This window comes from Talpa europaea (assembly GCF_964194135.1).
Source record: "Talpa europaea genome assembly, chromosome: 9".
NCBI classification, from domain to species: Eukaryota; Metazoa; Chordata; class Mammalia; order Eulipotyphla; family Talpidae; genus Talpa; species Talpa europaea.
In genome coordinates this window covers 101,103,039-101,125,230 of record NC_140076.1, presented here as the reverse complement: position 1 = coordinate 101,125,230, position 22,192 = coordinate 101,103,039, and the positions used below count along the sequence as shown (strand labels likewise).

General features: G+C 36.1%; 1 protein-coding gene across 3 annotated transcripts; it reads right to left on the bottom strand.

The window, feature by feature from the left end:
- Positions 1 to 922: 922 nt before the first annotated feature.
- On the bottom strand, positions 923 to 18,694 carry VCAM1 (vascular cell adhesion molecule 1; the record flags this gene model as incomplete). Of its 3 annotated transcripts, none has more annotated exons than XM_084243511.1 (9): positions 923 to 1,111; positions 4,342 to 4,608; positions 5,976 to 6,242; positions 7,115 to 7,435; positions 9,447 to 9,722; positions 13,495 to 13,761; positions 14,986 to 15,306; positions 17,810 to 18,085; positions 18,625 to 18,694. In XM_084243511.1, the coding sequence occupies 9 exons, from the start codon at positions 18,686 to 18,688 to the stop codon at positions 951 to 953; spliced, it is 2,220 nt and encodes a 739-aa protein (XP_084099637.1). In that variant the 3' UTR covers positions 923 to 950. The 3 variants fall into 3 exon arrangements, with proteins under 3 accessions (XP_084099637.1, XP_084099635.1, XP_084099636.1); XM_084243509.1 differs by having other exon boundaries at positions 17,996 to 18,085; positions 18,625 to 18,688; XM_084243510.1 differs by lacking the exon at positions 9,447 to 9,722 and having other exon boundaries at positions 18,625 to 18,688.
- Between the last annotated feature and the right edge of the window lie 3,498 nt (positions 18,695 to 22,192).

Below are 22,192 nucleotides of genomic sequence, written 5' to 3'. Positions count from 1 at the left end.
CATTCAACTAGTTAGGGTGGCATAAGAAATCTGAATTTTTATCATGTTCCTATGGTGAGTCTGATAAAGTAGTCTGAGAACCACTCTTGAGTATCTGCTTATTATTTCTATGTGTTTGAACCCCTCACTCTTAAAACTTGGCATTTCATAAATATCAGCAACATGATTAAAAGAGGCAGTTTATAATAAACACACAACCTTCCAATTCCAGAAGTTATCACTTTACTATACATAAAAACTAAACATTTACAGAGGAAAGTCAAAGGAAAATCCATTTTCAGATAACATTGGGAAAGTTACAGAGTCTGATGAACAAACATCATAAAACATTTCCGTACCAAATCAGTACCATCCAGAGAAATCCAATCAACCATTATACTGGAGGTTGAAGAGTTTAGTACCTGAAACCCAGTGTCCTCTTGATTTCTCATTTGACTACAAAAAAAATAAAACACCGGCATCTTTATAAAACATGAAACTGTTATCAATAACTTCATAGAAATAACATTTTGGTAAGAAAATAATATATTAAAAAGATGACATAGGTCATCTGCCAGTCAATATTGATGTTAAATATTCCTATGATGCATTAAGTTATATCAGTTCAAGCAACATTGTCCAATTGTTTCAGAGGTCTATTGAGTATTGTTATTCCAATGAATCTTGCTATGGCATAATTTTACTTTACATATATACAGAGCTTGTTATTGTATGTACACCTTCAGGAACCACTCCAATAATCACACCTCGGTGGTGTCTGTTTTTCAGGCAGAAAGTTTCTCTTTGGCTTATTGTTGACTGCAAAAGGCACAGGCAACCATTTCTCTCTAACAGTTCGTGGCATTAGGAAAGTCTGGACTTTGAGCTGTTGTCTTCCTCAAGGAATGATGAGCAGTATTAAGAATTCTGACTGGTAAGTAGTGTCTCTGGGTGAACATTTCAAACATGAGCTACACTTTTGATTTCTGTGCTTCTACGAGACTGTATGACCCTTTCATATTGGCTTTTCTTGCAAAGTAAATAATCATTCCCACCGCAGGTATTATTAAGGAGGATGCACAATAGAGCACAAGAAGTTCAGGAGAAAAATAGTCCCTGTTAATTTCCTTTCCTAGAAAATAACAAAATAGATGCAATTAATGTCTAGGACAAAAAGAAACTGTTTAATAATAACAGTTACATGGTTTATTTTAACAGTACGATCAGTTCTCCAAAGAGACATAAATTGAAGCAGTGATAAAGACCAACATAACCCAAAATGCATATTTCCTGAATTATCCAAATAAGCAGCTGGTAGTTGAAATGGTCATGGTAACTCTAAAGTTGACAGTTACTGACCTACCCAAACTTGGATTCAAATAGATTCAGGTCAGTTGTAGAATGGAAAGAAGGGGCAACTTTTTAAGGCTCATTTAAAAGAGGAGGAATTGGAAAGTTGACTTGCTTTGGGAATTATAAATTTACTAAAGAACTAGGATTCTGATCACATTGAATGGAAAACCATAAACATTTCTCCAAGAAAATCCTTTTAACATCTAGAGTGCCACCATTATAATTAAATACCATGTATAATGTAGTAAGGGAAGGAAGTCTTCCTGATAACTCTTTCAGAAATATACAGTTATCTCTGAAGGAAGACATCTTAATATATGTTTATCTCTTGGCAGTTATTTGGATAGTATTATGCTTCAGGGAGACTTTGTCTGGCCCACATCTCCACCAGTCCAAATTAGGAACCCTAAAATACTTTTATGTAACCATTGCATGTTCATGTCATAGCTTTTATCAAAACTTGAAGTTAATCATTTATTTATTAAATTTGGTTTCTTCCTCCAGACTATAAATTACTTAAGGATATATATCTATTTTCTTTTAGATCCACTACTGAATAGCTAGTACATCTGGATCACTGTTTGGAGTAGTTGACATGCAATCATTTGTTTTTAATATTAAAACTTTTTTGCTCTTTACATCCTGTTATTTCTACATCAGGTTATTTTATCATATAGGTGCAAAATTGATATAGAAGGTAACAGTATAAAAAAACTTCAAAATTAGTACTCTTTCTACTAAAAATCATCTGACAACCACAATACCATTTAATATTTTAACCCTTTGAAAACATCTGCAGAAGACAGCATGGCATTTACTGGAGATTCATCTTTATTCTTATGTTTGTATAGCATTGTACGACCTCACAAGTATTAAATTTCTTTAAAAGGCATATATTTAGGCTCAGTCCCAGAAGAAATGAATAATCTTGGGTAATCACTACATTCTTTCTAGAAGTTTCTAATCACTGGAGGTTAACCATATAGAAAAAATATGATAATAGGAAGTAAAAATATTTAAGTTATTGAAGTTGAAATAATTTCACCCTAAACAAAATGACAATTGACTCATTTTTCTACTTTGCTAGAGCAGAACTAGAAAAAGTACACGGGTAATATTTTAATAGGCTGTCTATTATCATAACTATAGAGAGGCATTAATATCGATGACTTGTTGGACAGTGGCATTTCTGCTCCTCCTGTCCAATATAATCAATATCATCTTTTGCCTTTCAGTTTTCCCCACAGACATCTGTCGTAAAACACAAATTTGCTACTCAGTTGGTAACCAGGGCAATCTTCAAATATGGCTTTCTATTAGTTGTATAAACAATGAAATTCTGAAAGGCTTCCATCTTATTTCTATCATTAGAATACATTCAAACTAAAACAAAACAAAACAAATTAAAAAATGCAACTAAATGCAAAAGAAAATTCATTCAAATGCCCCTGCAAATGCCAATTTTTGGTCTCTATTTATGTCTACTTATATTAAACCATATTTTGTATGAGGACTGAATTTCTAGATTTTTGACTAGGTAAGATTAACTTTTTGGTCATTTAAGTAATGAGTAAAACATGACAATTATGTTAGTAATTAAGTTAGTAATCTAATAAAGCCATTAGAAAATACAATGTGTAGGAAAGATTTAAAAATGGAGAGGCTTTGACATGCCTTTAAGGAGAACCATTAAGGACAAAAGTCATTACCAAAATTTTAGAAATTTAATTTCCTGGGGTTAAGCATGACTAAGGGTGGTCTGGAGACATCAAGGATTAAAGAAAATAGGAACAAATGAATTTCAACCTATTCATCACCGAGATATCAATCAGTCTAGAATCATCATCCTGAACTTCATTGGGAAGCACTGATTACATACACCCCTGTGTCATTTTCAGTGACATGACACAGATAAGTGTTCTGTTCTTTGAACACATAGTAATTTTACTGACCAGATTACCTCTTTAGAGGATAATCATTTCAGACAGATGAATAAAAGTTTTACATGCAATAGTAATATTTTCCCCCTGTTTGAACATTTCTAGATGGCTATATTGATATTTTTATGTTTTGAAGATGTACTATAAAGGCAGAAAACACAATAAGATTTGGAACCTTGAGAAATTTGACCAGATGAACAAAATATTTGCTTTTTTCCTCAGTGAGTTCCAAATTTTCTTTACATTGCTTGCTAACTGATAGCCAAACACCAGTGGTTTCTAAGAGTTGCCTTTTGTTTGTAGGACTTTCCACTCCGAGTTTGGCTTCAAATACACAATGGAGGTTCATTAGTGTGTAAGGAGTGGGAGACTGATTCCTAAATGTTGAAACATTCTGCTCACACCGATGAGATTAACAGATCCTCCTGTGCATACATAAGAGGGCTTACAAGAGAAAGGGCCCTGAAGTTTCTCTGCTAGGGCCATTGGTTGGTCCCTTCCTTTCTTTCCAACAGAATAGAGTAGGATGAACAAGGGGGTTGGGTTTTTACAGAGGAAATGATCTAGAGATTCTTTTATACTGTTCAGCATCAAGATAGTCATTCCTGATTATTATACTGAAACAAATCAATCTAGAAAATAATGTAGTCACCCCATGTTCCAAGAGTGACTTCTGGTAGGAAGGAGTCAGAATAGACCCTTCCTTCTCCATATACCAATCCTATTTCTTTAGCTACCTTATAACCCCCAAGGAAAAGCTTTGAAAATATGTTTAAATACTTAGAAAACGCAAGACCTCAGAGACCAATGATGAATTGTCAGCTTTGAAAAAGCAAATGGGAATTCTATATTCGTCAATGATTAATTTTGGCCTCCTGGCTAAACTCCATAGTACAGAGCAGCTGTGTGTGAGTATTTTAGAAAACATTAAGAAATAACCACCATCAACATGGAATTCAATTTCACTTTGCCAACTCATACACCTAATTCTAGAAATTCTTTATGATGCACCAAAACTATGGCCTATAATAAAAATATAGTAATAAACAAAAACAAAAAATGAACTAACCTCTAACATCAAGTGTTAGACTTCTTAATTGCAAGCCAATCTCATTTTTAGATTCACATTCATACACTCCTGCATCCTGTAACTGGGCCTTGTGGATGGTGTATGCGCCATCTGTAGACTTCAGCACCGTGTCTCCTGTCTCTGCTTTTTTCTTTAGGATTATCCAAGTTTTGGGAACATTTCTGCAGGTACAGGAGATAGTGACAGTGTCTCCTTCCTTAACACTCTCAGAAGGAAAAACTGTAAGTTGGATGTCTTTTGGAGCAACTGTAAAAAGAATTTAAAAGTCGCCTTCGATTAAGTGAAATATAAGACAATTCCATATTAATTTAATAACTATCAATAGTTGTCAAGGAGTTATTTATGCTTACTGTTTGCATGAAGTGTTTAGAGGTATAATTAAAGAGGTAAAGCACTTAAGCATTTACTGGATTGTTTAAACGATGATGCTTTTAATTGAAGAAGACATGCTTCCTTTCTCTCATGTCCCTTAATGTAAATTCTTCCCCTAGCCCAGCCAAACAATAGGTGTATAAAAACAGCTATAGGACTCCAATGTAGAATAGAACATTTTTTCTCGTCATGCTGTTGTACAGGCTTCTGAATTTTGAGTTGGACCCTCCCAGCCCAAGAAATTAAGCTGTTCAAAAATGGGTTACAAATACCATTTACGAGTTGCCAGCCACTGGGATAAATATCTCACATATGGCATCTCTACTAAAACATGGCCTACAGGCAGAGATGCCATTTCACCATTTTAATATTGACATTCCTGTTACATCCATGAGTTTTCTGATTTGATTTGAGAGTCTTTCCCCAACTACAGCTACAGTGCTGTGACAACCATCTTATGCGCTTTTCCTAAGGTTGTTCATTTAAATTACATTATTATTATGGAGATAATAAGAAAGTCACCAATAGTTTATTAGAAATAATATCAAGGGCTAAGAGAGAAAATGACAGCCCCAGTGATGTTTCAGGCCCTGGAAGGTATGGGGGCAAATCCAAATTGATTACTTCATGGTTTTGCATCATCCTGTTAACTAGGAATAATTTTGTTGTCAGTCTTGGCTCTTCCTCCTGAAGAGAAGTACGTGTGTGTGTGTATGTGTGTGTAGGAGGAAAGTCCACTTCCTAGATTGGATCACTTAGTCCATTCTAAGAATTCTATGTCAATAAACATATGAACCAGAGGGCACTGTCATAGCTACTCTTAATCTCAGAATATTCTGGGGCTGGAGGGCAGGGGAATGCATTCTTAGATTTTTAAGCAAATACTAGCAGGCATCTTGGCAAATCTAGATGTGCTAGTTTTAATTTCTAAATACATATAGAGCTCTTCCCATCCTTATTTCAATGCCATCATCATTTCCTCCTAAGTGTAAAGAACTCTTGACATAGGTCCTGGAGCTAGTGTTCCACGTGAACTAAAAGAACTTCAGGTTAAACGATTTGGAATGGCTCATGAGAAAGTATCACTCTGGCATCTTTCTAGGCATAGGAAACCTCATGAGCTCTTCAAAACCCTAAACACACTTTTTTACTAAAAATCTTGTATTTAAAGAGGATTTTGTTCCAAAGCAGCAACATGACCAAAATGACAAATAGTAACTGATTAATCACACTCCGCTCACCTTGGATAATCAATTCTACCTCTTTTCTGCTTATTCCAGCCTGGTTAATTGCTTCACACACATAAGTACCAGAATCTTCCATTTTTGTAGATATTAAATTGAAAGTTGTATTCTCAGAAAGTGGCTGTAGATCCCCATTATTTAGCTGTCGGCTCCACTGGATTTTGGGAGCTGGAAGGTCATTGCTAGAGCATGTCATGTTCACAGAACTACCTTCCTCCAGAGTTGGGGAGGGACTGACCAAGATGGTTGGAACCCTGGGAGAGACTAAAAAGGTAGGGACACTTGTTAGTTTAACCCCTTAAACCCTTTACTCCCAAGAGTTTTAATGGTATTGCCAAACTGGGCCATGGATTCAGTGGATTAGAACAGTTTATAAACTTTGATAACTTTATACCAAAGGAGGTTTCTGTCCCTATTTACTTTAGCAGATACAGAATGATAGGGCTGAGTAGGGGTACATCATAGATATTTTGTAACAGAAATCATTCTGTAGAATCATTCTTACTGTCAAAAAGGGTGGGTGCTCATGGATGGGTGTGCATGGACAGTGTGTAATGACATGTGTGGCACATTAAGCATCACCATAAATTATCTGAATCTCCTATGTAAAAGTGGAGTCTCTTTTCACACTCCTTGAATCACAGTTTATGACTCACTTTGACTAATATAACCTGGAAGAAGTGACAATAGGCATTCCAAACCTAGATTTAAGAGGATTCTTTCATTATCATCCTCGTGAAACAGTACAGTCTGGTGATTAAGCTTAAGCTACCTCCATTGAGGCTGAGACACTGCCTGGAGAAAGGGAGGTCCAGACACCCCAGAGAAGGTTGCACTTAGGACCAGGAACCTCCACAGACCTGCCAATTAACCGAGAATGCATGAGTGAGCTCATCTGATACCACGCTGAGTGGAGCAGCCACCGCCTTTCCAAATCACCAGTTCATAGACTCATATGCAAATAAGCAATTGTTGTTTTAACTCTTAGGGATGGTTTGCTATAATAATCATATTCTGAAATTTCAGGGTTTTTTTCACAAATGTTTTAACTATTAGCCTCATGCTAGTTCTTGCCCAGCAACCATGATAAAAAAAAAATTCATGTTAAATTGTGGAGATATCACATATGTACTTACCATTAACATGAAGTGTCTGTGAACTCTGCCTTTGTTTGGGTTCAGATTCCACTTCAACAATATGTAACTTCGCCTGACAAACAAGAGTTTTTCCAGTATCTTCAGTGGTGGGGATGAAGGTCATTTCCAAACTCCTGGTCTCTAGAGATTTCTTCCCTACCATGTCCAAAAAGTTTTGATGTTTCATAACACTGTCACCCTTCAGTAACTGAATCTCCAACCGGTCAGAAGGATACACGTCTGGAATCACGCAGCTTAAAGTGACCGGGTTTCCATTCACTGGTGGACTGCTCATCTTAATTTCTGGATCTCTAGGAAATGCTGCAAATACCAAGCAAAATGGTGTTTGCAAGTGTCAGTTGATTGGACAATGGAACTATTCTTTAATAAAAGCAAAGTTCTCAAAAATGACAGCTTTAACTCACCTGGGATAGAATAATCACAAATATATAGAAAACATTAGGTATATATATTATATTTAATATATTTAATATATATGTGTATATAAATATGTATATATTTATGGTATTAAATATAACAGGGTACCCAATAGTCTATGGTGGGGGATTATGGGAATTGGTGATGGGTATGGTGTGGGAACATACATACACGTGAAGAGGTATGACCCATGACTCTGAACCACATATGGTGTTGTGAACCAAAATAACTTCAATAAATAAAAAATAAACAAATGCTAGGGGGAAAAAAGGCTAAGCACATCACTTATCAAATAAAAAAGACTTCTTATTTTTTCTTTTAGTGATGCAATCTTACTGCTTGTCATGTCAGCTTCCACTATCTTATTTAGCAACTACAATTTTAATATTTGCTATAATATATTGACTATTGACTATATGCCAGTCTCTTAATATTCATTATCACAGTCTTAAAAACAGTGTGATGAAATGGGTATTATTTAACATATTTTACAGCTGGAAAGACATAGAAAATGCATTTTAATGCTAGGAAAACCTGTAAAGTTTATAAAGGCTAAGATTTTCACTAGGCAGCTTATCTAATAAGTTACTGAGCTGAGATCAGAACTTGTATTTCTCTGAACTCAGAACACAGGCTTGGTTTTACAGAGCCTTGCAGCCTCCATATCAATTCCCACAGGGCCATTCTCAATTTAGACATTTTAATTTCCAATAGCCAAGTTTAGACAGCAAACTTTAAATATTTCTCAGCTAAAACTTGTAGTTATGAAAAGCTATAAGAGATTTAGATTCTAAATAATACATCTGGTGCAAATCAATGAAAATGAAACCAAAATAGTTATCAAGAGCAAGAGCAATGCTTAAAAACTTACTGCTTGGGCAAAATGTTGTTGAAGTTATACATTCTCTAAAATTTTAATATTGCAATAAGACTGCACTGCTGGTTCTCATTTCTGCTGGAAATGTGCTTACATCAGCACATCCTGGATTCTGGGTAATATGATAACACAGTAAAATTTACCCTTCTTTTGAGAGATTCAAGTCCCTTTATAGACATACTCTATTCTGAACAAACTCCTCAGGGGTAATACAAGTTTGGGCAGGTTTTCTGCTAGAAAATCTCTACAGTTGTTCTCTTGAATTTGTTCTCAGAAAACCCTCTCAACTTTGTGATCTTGCATATTTTGATTCTCATTCATTATAAACTGAGGAACTCTAGCAATGTCAAATTCAGAGAGATTGAAGGTTAACTTTTTATTAAGTTAACAAGGACAGAAAGGAAAAGTGGAGTGTATGCATACAATGCACATCGATATTATGATCTAGTGCTATCTCCTGGTTCTGTTTTTCACCTGGGCTGCCACTCACCATCCCCTATGATCAATGTAATTCTCCATCTTCATCATTGACTTTCTCCTGGTCCCCACTGCCTTATTTTCCACACACAGCAGATCAGTTTTCCAAATGTGCTTTCAAAACAATAGACTCAAGTATCAACCCCCCTCCCAATTTGGAATAATTGAGCAGCAGTCACCTCTACCCAATTATCTGAATGGAAGCTGACCTCCCACTCCTTACTCACTACCACCTCTATACACCCCATATATGTACACAGAGCAGACAGGAAGCAATGAACATGCAACATGTTCAAGAGCATGACCGAGGAGTCTTGATAAGATACAAAGTATGGGTCATGCATGCTGTGTACATATGTAACAGACACTTAATGAATTAAGTTGCATCAAAAATTCTGGTGCAGAGATTTAAGAACTTTTCACATTGCTAAATTCTCTTTCTAACCCCATGGATCTCAACATATATCACAGACTAATGTTCTGTTTCTCCCAGTAAAATTGGGGGTTGGGGGGTAGTAAACAATTCTGAAAACTACTTACAGTAGGGTATCACCTGGATTCCCTTTTCCAGCTTCTTATTCCCACACGTCACGGTGCACAGGTAAGAATGTTCATTATCAAAACTGACAGGATTCAGGGTCAGCGTGGACTTGGCCCCCTCAGTCCTGGCCTTCCCGCTCAGAGGACTGTCTATCTGGGTTCTCCAAGAGAAAGATGGGGACCCGCAGCCTGTGACATTGCATGTTAACACGAGGGAGTCTCCAATCTGAGCAGCAACCTGGGGTCCAGGGGAGAGCTCAATAGCAAATGGTTTCTCTGGAAGGAAAAAAAAAAATGAGATAAAAAGCAGATAAGATTCTTTTCTTCTTTCACCACACTCCAGTAAAAGATTTTTTTTTTTTCCTGACCTCCTTTCAGTTAACATCTGTGCCAAGAAGAAATTACCTCTTGTCACCTTGGGACCATCAAGAATGAAACTCCATCTTTTAAAAATGAACTCACAATAGGCTGTTGATTCATTCATTTAACAAAATGAATATAGATAAAAATTTGTCGAGACAGAGATTGGCATCTTTTCATAACAATAATTCAGTCTCAGATCAAATGTAGTTTATCAAATCTCTGTAATAGTGAAAAGCTGCTCAAATAATTTCAGAAGTTCCAGGGTGTCAAGCATTGTGTAAGCCACTTGATATATATCATGTCATTTAATCCTCACAACATCTTGCACTGGTACTATTCATTCTCCATTTTTGCATTCTTCTGCTTCTTTCCTTTAAGTCTCCTCTTCCTCCTTGAGCAAATGAGGCTCAGAAATGCTAATTAATGTCACCCAACTTGCAAGTGGCAAGTTCCGGGCTTGAAATAAGGCAGGTCTGTTTTAAGATTCTAACTTTTTGGTTACTTAAACAGCTAAATCAAGTCATCCTCATGAGGAGATCAAGTCTAAGAGAGATACTGAAAAAGCTACAAAAAGATGTCTTCTAATTAGACACAATACCCTAATAGACTAGCACTTAAGAAATTCTAAATCAACAATACAAGGTTATACCATTGAAAGTCACACAGAATCATACTGAAAGCAAAGTCAACATCTAAGCATTAAGGTATACATAAGCTACGGCTAACGTTTGTTGATGTGGTAGGAAAGTATTTAACTGTTAACTCAGGGTCAGAAAACTGAGATTTGAGGGCAAACTCCTAAGTGTCCAGGAACATTCTTTGACTGCCAGTGCTATCCCTGCCTGACATATGGGCTGCTTTGAGGTGACTACTGTCTGGAGAGAAAGGGAATTCCAAATCTCACTCTGAAGAAATTCCAGATTTCTTCCCTGAAGAAACTGAGGGAAGTTGGGCAGCTCTGAAAGTACCAGCTGAGACTTCACAGAAAAGTCAATTAAAATCATCCCTGGAAATAGCACATTGGCGATGGAAAAAAGAAATCTCAACCTACATTATATATTGATACAATCCAAAGAGTACATTTTCAGGGTTCTCTTCTATGCCCAAAAGAGCAGTTTTTCTGGTTGGGTTATTTCATTCTGACATTGTAGGGTCTTCCAAAGAACGCAGCCCTCAAATTTCCTCAAAAAACTGATATACTATGAGAATTTGTGACCAGTTCCCAGGCCACTCACTGTATTTCCTTGGAAACCTGTGGCTCCTTTGGAAGTAACTGTGGCAACAGATAAGTCCTTTGAAAGTCCAATTCTCCATTCAGTATCCTCTCTAAACCCAGTATGCATTTCCTTTTCATGGGGAAATGAGATACAGTTATCACAGGGTGGAGTTATTCCAGGATGGATGATTAACTTTACATGCTTTTTATTACTGTAATAGGTTTTGCGAAAATACTAGCCTAACACCCAATTGAGTTGATCTACTAAAAGTGAGTTTGAATTTCATTTTTCTAACCATTCAAGTTGAAGCTCCATGTTCTCATATTTTAAGTTTGTGTTGTACACGCTTATAATTTACTCATTCAACATTTACTGAGTACCTGTTATGTGGCACACACCCAGTATTAATATACATGAATACATAGTTGGGATATTAAGGAGCTTGCAGTTTAATGAAAAACACGTTTAAATAGATATATCATTTTGGTTCTTACTAAATAATATCTAAATTATCTATTTATATGTCTAACTCTCTTCACTAAAGCAAGACAAGCTCTTCCAGGGTGGGTGCCATAACTTTTTAGATCTGTAGTTCCAGCACCAAGCATAATCATTCAAGGATTCTTAACATATACTAAAATGAACAAAAATACATTAATTATTTATAAGAAGTTTTTTTTGAATGCAAAATTAGCAGTTTTATTCAAACCTAAAAAGTGATTTTTTTCCCATGGACATTTTTTTTTATTTTTTAGTTTTTTTTAAAAAATAAATTTTATTTTTATATTCCCCATATAATTGCAACCCCCTTATTTTGACCCCAATCCCTCCCCACCCTGCCCCACACCCCCCATAGAGTGTCTCTGGTTCATAGTTGTTTGTTGATTTTGATTTTCACTTTCTTATAGTTATTCATTTTCCTGGTCCCTTAGTTAAGTTTTCTAGATTCCTGCTATGAGTGAGACCATCCGGTATTTTTCTTTTTCTTTCTGGGTTATTTTGCTGAGCATGATCCCTTCCAGCACCATCCATGTTGCTGCAAATTGCATGTGTTTATCTTTTTTGAATGCTGAGTAATATTCCATGGTGTATATGTACCACATCTTCTTGATCCAGTCATCTATTTTTGGGCATTTGGATTGTTTCCAAAGCTTAGCTATTGTATATAATAAGTTTTGAATGTTCGCTGAGGAAGGAATGACCAACTTTGCCTGACATAATCTGAATTGGGTGAATGACTTGGTTTTAAAAGATGTTAAAAATTTGCTGGGTGAAGGAAGGGAATAGATCTTCTAGTCAGGAGGAAGTGTGAACAGAGGCACAAGATCACCAAAGAAACTGCAAAGGTGGTTTCTGACCAAAATGTGAAGAGTTTTATAAAATTACTGTAAGAAATGTGGATTTTAATTATATGCAATTAGGATTTGGTTGAGGTAATGTAAAAGAGTGCCTGTTTTGTTTAAAGTAGATAACTCCTATAGTACTGCATAGGATTATCTTGGGGAAAGAGGGACTGTAGAGTGATCATTTTAAAAGACAATAAGCTACAGTTGAAAAGTCATGGGTTTTTGAATTGAAATGGGCCTGTGTTAAAATCATAGTAAATACATTCATAAGCTATTTGAGTCTAGGCAAATGATAGACTATATTGAGTCTGAGTTTTTATTCACCTCACAAACTGTGGTAAAAACTAATGAGATGACACATACGTAATGTGGAAAGCAGAATTTCCTGGCAAATATTTGGTGTACAATGAATCACAGCCCATGTTAGTTTCTGTGAAACACCATTCTCTTATCTGTAAAATGGATATAAAATACGTATTCTGTAGTTGTTTATTGAAAATTACAGCCAACACATTTAAAGTATCTGGAATATAGTTGTATTCAATGAATATTGTTTTTGAAGGACATCTTGCAAGAGTCCAACTGACCAATGAGGCTGTAATGGCAATAGGGCTAGTAAAAAAGAGATCATATTCTAGAGATCACTTTTGAGGTAGAACTGACAGGATTTGGTGATTTGTAATGATTACATGAATTTCAGAGTAAACAACATTGTAGTAATCAAATCTTGAAAATTTAGAGTAAGAAGAGAAGAGGACTTGACATGGTAATGCATAATGCAGGATTACTGATAGCCATAAGCAGAAGGAAGAAAGAAAGTCAAGGAATGAGGCAGTAAAGGAATGATGACAGATGGAAGAGTCAGAAAAGTAGAGCCAAGGAAACTCTAGGAGAAAAGACTTCCAGAATGCAGAAGATGAACACAGAATTTTATAGTATATCAGTTTTTTGAGGAAATTTGAAGGCTGTGTTCTTTGGAAGACCTTACAATGTCATAATTAATGACAATCAGGTGGGTCATGAATGAAGCTTAAGGAAGCAATTTTGACATTGAAACTCTCATGCTATTGATCAAATCCCAGCAACAACACCTTTGTCATTCCTTGTTTACATTTTACATACCTTGCACAATTAATTCCACCTCTTTTTTGTCTCTTCCAACTGGATTAACTCCTTCACACATGTAAATTCCAGAATCTTCCATCCTCATAGCAATTAAAGTGAGGGTTGCATTCTCAGAAAGGAGTTGTTCATTTCCATCATCTAATTTCTTCCTCCAGTAAATCTGTGGAGCTGGTAGACCTTCACTGGAACATGTCATTGTTACAGAGCCACCTTCTTGTAGCCTTGTGGAGGGATTCACAGATACGATTGTGTTCTTAGGTGAACCTGAAAAGGATGGTATTAGAAATTGCTAAGCCTCACCTTGATCCAACACTGATAATATATTTCTTATAGACTGTCTTTATGTGTTTTCACAAACTTGACAAATTCACTCTGCCAAACAAACTTGACAAATTCACTCTGCCGAAATAGTAAAAAAAAAATAAAAAATAAAAAAGTAGTCAATCCAGTTTCTAATTAACTTGATTGAGTTACTTTTTTTGATGTTTGGTATTTTCAGATGGCCAAAATCACTCAGAATTAAGACCCTCAGAGCAATGTGGTTCAATCTCTCAAACAATCTCCCATTTCAGCATTCTTGGCAATTATATCTAAGTCAGCTTCCATTCTGTGGAATAACACAATCCAGCCACTGCCTTAAAAACAGTCCATTTGATTTTTGCATAGCTCTCATTATTAGCTGAAATCTTCTCTTGGTAACTAACTTTTACATATTGGTCATTATTCAGCCTTTTGCTGTGACAGAATAAATCAAGTCCCTCAGCCACATGACTGTCTTTCAAATACTTAATTATAGATATTTTCCAAGCTTTGTATTCTCTAGGAAAAATATTCCTTATTTTGAATATTTCTCTGAAAATATTGATAAAGACCTTTCCATCTCATTCTTTTCTAGCTAAATGTGCAATAGTAGACAATGGTCCTTTTAAATATGATGTCTAGGACACATTTCAGTCTAGAAGAGAGCATAGCATAGTGAGTCTACATCTATATAATTCTGACACTGCAGACAGTTTCTAATTCCCCAGGAGTGTCAGGAATATGAAGATAATCAAACCTCATCTCTTCCCCAGTGAACATGTGTACAGGTAAGCAAATGCATGTGCATATACCTATAAAAAATAAGTGTTCACCTTGTAAAATCTCTATGCCTTGATATTTCAAGACATAAGAATTTACAAAACATGATAAAAACCTTTTATCATTTGAACCCAATTGCTATTATCCAACTAGTTGATATTGTTATTTTCCTTTAATAGATAGGAAATAGAGAATTGACCCAAGTCTACAGTTAATGGAACCTTGACTTAAGTAACCAAATCTAGGACTCTTTTAATTGAATTACGCTGTTGGCAAACATATTTCAATGTATAAAAATGGTAAAAAAAAAAAAGCCACTACAAACAAGTTTCTTCTTGACTTAGCTCAAGTTTATTGCTGTATTCATACAAAACTGAATTCTCATAAAGACTGACAACAAATACTTACTGTGGACTTGCAGGATTTGGGTAGTCTCCCTTTCTGTGGACTTATCATCAAGTTCAGGAATGTGTAATTTAGCTTGGCAAACAAGGGCTTTTCCAATATCATCATTGACAGGAGTGAAGGTTACCTCCAAACTCTTGGTTACCAGGGATTTTGTGAGCATACCCTCCAGAAATTCCTGATTCTTCATGAGCTGGTTGCCTTTCAGTAAATCTATCTGCAGTCTGTCAAATGGGTAAACATCCGGGACCAAACATGTGGCTGTGATTGGCTTCTCAAACTCCAGAGGGCCACTGAAGTGAATCTCTGGGTCCTTGGGGAAAGCTGCAAAGGTCAAATGAATACATGAGAGTAGGCTTTTTGTTCATCTTATATAAAGTTTGTTACAGATTTAAAGCAATGCAAACTGATTTTTTTTAATCAATATGTAATTACTACAAATTAATTGTTTCAATAACAGTTTGTGGCTTGGGGTGGGTTCAAGAACTGGAATCACTTTTTACAGAGTTCTTCAGTACTGATCCTGTATTTACTCAAAGAGTTGCATTTTTTAAAAGATTTTATTTACTTTTGCTTATAAGATTTGGAGTGAAGGCCAGAGTTGGAGGCGGGTGCGAAGGTTCACCAGAGACAGAGTGGAAAGAACAGGCAGATCTACTGAAATACACTGCTAAGAGGAACAGCAGATGAGACAAAAGAGGTCTGTTGTACCATGTGGGTTAGCTCCGTGGCCAGGGATTGAACTCAGGTCATCTCAGTGTGCCTTAGTGGTAGTAGTGCTGAGACTTATCTCCTATGCCACCAGGGAGGCCCCAGGGTTGCACGTTTTAGAGTAAAAGAAGGGAGAAGAAATTCATATTTCCTGAATTTATATGTGCTGGTCCATTGTGCTATTCATGAACACAAATGAGCTTATTTTATCCTCACAATAATCTTAAGCCATAGAGACCACATTTCACAGACAGGAAAACATAGTGTGTTTATATAACTTTCCTAAGGTCATACACCTGGGTAAATGGTAAGTCTGGGATTTAAATCCAGGATTTCTATTATTCTACATTGCTACTACAGATTTATATTATGTTATATCACATTCTTTTATTTCAGACAGGTAAGGAATTTGAGGCTTAGAATACCATTGTAAAGGACAGTTAATGGGCAAGATATGCTAAGTGAAAAGGGCCACTTTAAATAGTTGACTTCTGACAATGGTGTTTCTGACAGGAATTCATCCAGTAGAAAGATACATGTGTGCAATCTTTAAACTCTGAAAGGCAGATTTGCCTCCTGAAATACCTAACTCACAGTCTGAAATAGTATTCCACTTGAACCATTTAGTGTCAAGGAAACACACTATTCCAGTTAGCCATTGTCTCCTTTGCAAGGGTTACCTTTTCATTACAAACCTTCAGGATTGAAACAAATTGACTGGATTCAAGATTCTATGAAATAAGAAGAACACAAAGTTCCCAACTGTAAAGAATACTGCAACTGAACGTGGATTGGAGACAGGACAGTTAAACATTATAAGAGACAGATGTTCTTGAACAATCGCAGGCAAGATAATTAAAGCCAGAAGGGTCTTCATTTCTGTTTAAATCTTCAGCTATTTGGTACTTAATGAGCAAAGGCAAAGGAACTGAAAATGCTTTGCTGTGTGAAAAAACACTATTTTTATTTTCCACCAATAACTTCCGCCCGTCATGTTCTGGAGCTAACAAATATGCCAATAATCCAAACATTTGCTGTTAGGTAATATAAGAACTTGCTTCTTTTCTCTGTATTTATATAAGGGGACTGTTTAAGGGGCTCAGGAGGCTATTCAGACATAAACTATGCATGTACAATCAGCATAATTGAAAGCAGCCGGCCAGACACAGTTTCTTGAGAAGCATTGGCCACCTATGGGGATTGTTGGTGACTCAATTAAGGTTACTGGGGGAAGTTGGACTCCATTATAGCAGAGGAGACCTGCCATAGTTATAAGATCATCAAATGAGCTCTTTATGAAGAGATGACCATAGAATTCCAGTTTTTGTTTTTGTTTTCTTGGAATTAGTAGTCATCAATTACCAGAGGCCAGTGATTTATTTCAGGTTCATTGCTTAACCCTTTCACTAGATTTATTTGCTGGATTTAGAATAGACTAGAATATATTCTGGTAGGTTGGTAAGCAAGGGGCATTCATTCACGTTCAGGAAGCAAATCTAACTCTTCAAACAACTAACTTGAGGTTGAGCGGTTGACTAGTAAGTCTTCATGACACTAAACAAAAACAAAAGCCTCCACAATTTATCTGTCCCAAAGTCAAACTAGTGGAATGCTTGTAGGCAGTTTTCTTATGTCTAAGGGGGAAACTTTGTTATAAAAGTCTGTTGCTAAATTATGGAACATCTACTGAATTTTTCAACTATTTATCAGCACCAAATTGTGTAAGAAGAAATAAATGGAAAATCCCTGAGGGATGGAATTCATAAATCATTTAGACACATGACTAAGTAAACATGTAAGCATATACTCAAATAACACTTTAAAAAATATAAAATACAAAGAATCTTAGAGATCTTCATTTTATTGCAAGAAAACTAAAGCCCACATAGGTTGATTCTCACAGATGATCAGCATTTTGGGGAAACAGTTGGAAAGAAAAGTCAAGATTTGGTTTCCTGGTCTATAGCTAGGCTCAGCTGTCTCTATCTTTCTAGATGCAGTATGTCCAAGAATCTGAACACGAATATCCCTTATAAAATTGTTTTAAAATATCCTTTTACAAAAACTATTTTCCAGCAAAATTGAGAGAGAGTCAAAGATTCTCTAAAGTACTCACAGTAGATGTCCACCTGGATTTCCTTCTCCAGCTTCTCAGCACCACATGTCGCTGTGCACAAGTAGGAGTGCTCATTCTCAAAACTGACAGGATCCATGGTCAGTGTGGACTTGCTCCCCTCATTTTTCACCTTCCCATTCAGCGGACTGTCTATCTGGGTTCTCCAAGAGAAAGATGGAGACTCGCAGCCTGTTGTGCTGCAAGTCAGTGAAATGGAATCACCAATCTGAGCAAAAATTTTGTATTCAGGGAAGATCTCAATTTCAAAAGCTTGAGCTGTGAAGGCAAAAACAGAAAACAAACTTATAACAGGTTTGTTTAGGATCCAGTCTCTCTTCTCTGTTTGAGTATAATTTCCAAAATAGGATCTGGCTGATTTTCTTTCTAAATTGCTTTGAACTAACTGCAAAGTCCTGGAGTTACAGCAAAGGTGTTGGATGCATCTTCACTTCAAAGGACCAATTTTTCTGAATTGATGCCCATTTCTCAGTGCTGTTTTGTTACTTGCTAAGTTGGATCTCATTGTCAAGTACAGAGAATGAATCCAATTACTCTTTTGACATTTGAAAAAAGTTATCCAAAAAACATTAATTTACACTTCAAAACTATTACAGCATAATGGTACATAGGCAGGAAGCAAATCTAACTCTCCAAACAACTAACTCAATAGTATATTAAAAATTAAGCTAAATTGTTTGTCCACTGTTTAAAAATACGAGTGCCTTTCCTCCCTACTCTTGCAAAACTGACTGAAGCCAAAACCAGGGCTAAAATGCAATGCAAGCATTTGGAACAGATCAAGGAGAAGGACTTACATGCTGCAAACATCATCCAAAGTAAATTTGAGACGCCAAAGATCACCACCATCTTCCTAGGCATTTTAAGTTGCTGCTGTGATAAGAAAATAATGAGTCCCAAACTGTCCTTTCTATTCCACCTGAAAGAGCCTGGGAAGAGTCCTGACCTCCAAAACCAGTGAGGCTCAGACCAGAGTGAAATAGAAAGTCTGCTCTTTATAAAGGGTCTTGTTGCTGAGACACAGAGGCGGAGGGAAATCCCTTCAAGGGGAAACCCAGAGCAGAGCCAGAAAAAAAGTTCAACTGACTCCCAGCCAAGTCCAGGATTAACCCCTCAGTTGCTTTCAGTGCTGAAATTACTCTCTCTTCTCTAGAAAAGAAACACTTCCAAAGTTTTTCCTCATTTTCACTTCAAATGAATACCTTTGCAAGAAAGATATCAGGTAATGCTTAATGCAAAATGAGGTTTTTTGAGGAAAGAGAGGAGAAAGCAAGGAGAGAGAGAAAGAAAACAGTCAATTATGCTCCAGTTTCTGAAGTGGCTAAGTTACCACTATGTCATGTGAACTGATTTTTCTCCATTAAGAAGATACACTTGCAATTCTAAAATAGAGACTAAATTTTCTCATACAAGAAAAAAATCCTTTCTTTTGATGAGTTATTTTTAAAAAGAGAGAGTATATCTTTGCAGCTTTACATATCTTATTCATAAAAATGGTAATTTTGATGATAAACATCAACTCTCTGAAATTACTTTTGGGTGGAAAGAAAAAGAATCTTACTAAAACAAGAGAAATCATTTTCCTTCTTTCTTATATTTAGAAAAGTTACTAACTCTTTGCTTTAATTGCTGCATAATCAGAAGTCTTTTGCAGACTTAAATACAAATGTATGGAATTCATCTGAATTGGTAAATGTTTTACACAAACACACAAACACAGTTAAAACATGAAAAGTAATTTGTTTTTGTTATATGGGGGGTGATGATAACCAATTTGTGCTCTTTCCTCCTCCAGAGAAATGACTTTTTAAAAGGTATTTTTGAATGGCAGTTTTGGCCTGGCACACACATAGCTCAAGTCTGCGAAACGCTAGCCCATCAAAATGAAACCGGAATAGCTACTTCCTTGTATTATCAACAGGGAGGTCTATCTCCCCCACTGGATTATCAGTTCCTTTCATTGATGGGACCAGTTTTTGCTCATCGTTGTATCTGCTTCCCAACATCTAATCCATCATTTTGCACTCAGTGAGTACAGAAGTGTAATAATAAATAAACTAATCAATAAAATTTGGAAAGGAAATTTACAAAATGATGTATAAATGATATATATAAATGATATTTATAATGATATATAAATACTACATGAGAAATATGTTGAATTCTAAGTGAAAATCCCAATCTCTTAGAATCACAAGGATGTATATAATAAACAGCCCTGCACTATGCAACAGAGGCCATAAATGAATTTGAGAATCTACAACTGTCCCTACAAGATTGGGGAGGCATCTGGACTTCTTCTTGAATACTGATGAGGTTCCCATTAAGGAAAAAGGTGAGAAAAGAATCAGAAAAGTGACTTCAGGCAAAATTAGCTAGTAAACAGCTAGAGGTCCTTTGTTAATATTGGGGGTCTTTTGTTAATATTGGTGTCATGGAAGATTATCAGAATCATTTATGTTGACTGAGAAACTTTAGAAGAGATCTTTCAGGTGAGAGACAAGTGACATATAGGATCCAAAATGGGATCACTGAGACTTCAGTTGCAAATAATTTCAGTTCTGAGTTCAGATATGATCCTAAATCTGGAACGGTGGGGAAAATGTCTAACCTATTAAGCTTGTAGTGATTTCAGCAAACAATTGAAAAATCTCTCATTATAACTTTGAGTTGGATGCCTTCGAGGTCGTACCTCCTCCTCCTAGGTTGAACTCATTGCACTTTCTTCTGTGGCCTCCATATACTAGATTACACCAGCCACAAAGCACCTTTGTTGCTGCATTTACCTGTTAATGTTTCCCATCTCTTATAACTTGCACACTTGGGTGGTTTTATTTTTTAATCTTATTGTCTAGCCTGGAATCAGGTGGTCACTAAAATTTGTGAGAAAATGAGTGAACAGAATTTCAATTATAGGGACTATACTTGAGACTAACCTCCCTGAACAGAGCATTACTGGGTTTTGTCTTTGAAACTGTTCAGTTTGACATTTTTGTCAGTAGCATAGAAGACATGATTATCTAATATAATTATTCATAATGCAATCCAGAAAGATAGTCAACCTTAAAAGTGACAGAATCAAGAGAAGGAAGATCTTAAAGAATGTAGTAATGATTTAGATAGTGAAGTGAAATTCTATGTAAATGCATTAAGGGCCAATATTTAAATATAAAACATCAAAGACCCAAGTAAAATATGGATTTTTGATTTGACCGTCATCCATAGAAAGATGCTCTAGTGGTCTTAGTGAACTAGAAAGTGAGTATGAGCCAACACTGCCACGAGAAACCAAAATCGATGGGAAAAACTAAAGCTGCACTCACAGTATTAACTTTCTAATCATCTGAAGCCATGGTCTCCAAGACCACGATGTTAAAAGAGGTATCTGATTGGGGTTATCAATTCTTATGAGTGAAGAGATGGACAAAATGAGTGTATTGGGCCTCCCCTAGTGGCACAGCGGTTGAGCGCTGGGCTGCGAGGCTGCCCGCAGCCTCTGCAGTGCCAGTTCATTCCTCGGCCACCGGCAAGGGTCCCACAAAATAAATAAATAAATAAATAAATAAAATAAATAAATAAAATAAATAAGAGGGTATCCAGAAGAAAGCAATGAGGATAGTAGATGGCACCAAAATCCCTGACGTAGGGGAGCTATTGAAAGAACAGTTCATTTAGTATGGAAAACTGACAACTAAGAAGTGACAACTAAGAACGTTAACTGAATGATGTGCAGAGGAAGGATTATATTTACTGCACTTCATTATGTTTAAGGCTGAAAGCAGTATTCATTGGTAGGTGATTACTAGATTAGGAATCCAGGAATGTGGGTGTCTTGTTCACTGTTAGAGCCTCAGGTTTTATCACAGTGAACAATAGGTAAGAGGGGCCTAGAAAATCAATATTGAATAAATAAATGATGACGATTTGAAAGAGTACTTGACTCTTTCAAAGAGACCAATAGTCGTGAATTCAAATGCAGTGACTCCACCTAGGACTTAGAAAACTTTGACAAATACATGTAGCCATCTGTATTTATTTACACATGCTCAAATAGGGGTAATAGTACCATTTTATTTTTTTTTTTTTGCAATTACTAATAGTTCAAGTAATCCTTCAAGATCTCTAAATACATTCACACACATACACAGTTCCATATATAGCATATTACATAAAATCATGATATATGTGCTATTCTATAACTATATATCCTATTTAACAGTCTAGTCTAAATTATATAGGATCTGCAAGACATTCTTACCTAAGTGGGCAAGGCTGCTTTCCCTGCAGCCTAGATCTGCTAGCCAGCTCTCTCCTAATGCAGGCCCCACTTAGAGCTGGCAGCCTTGCATGTCCTCTGGTGTATGG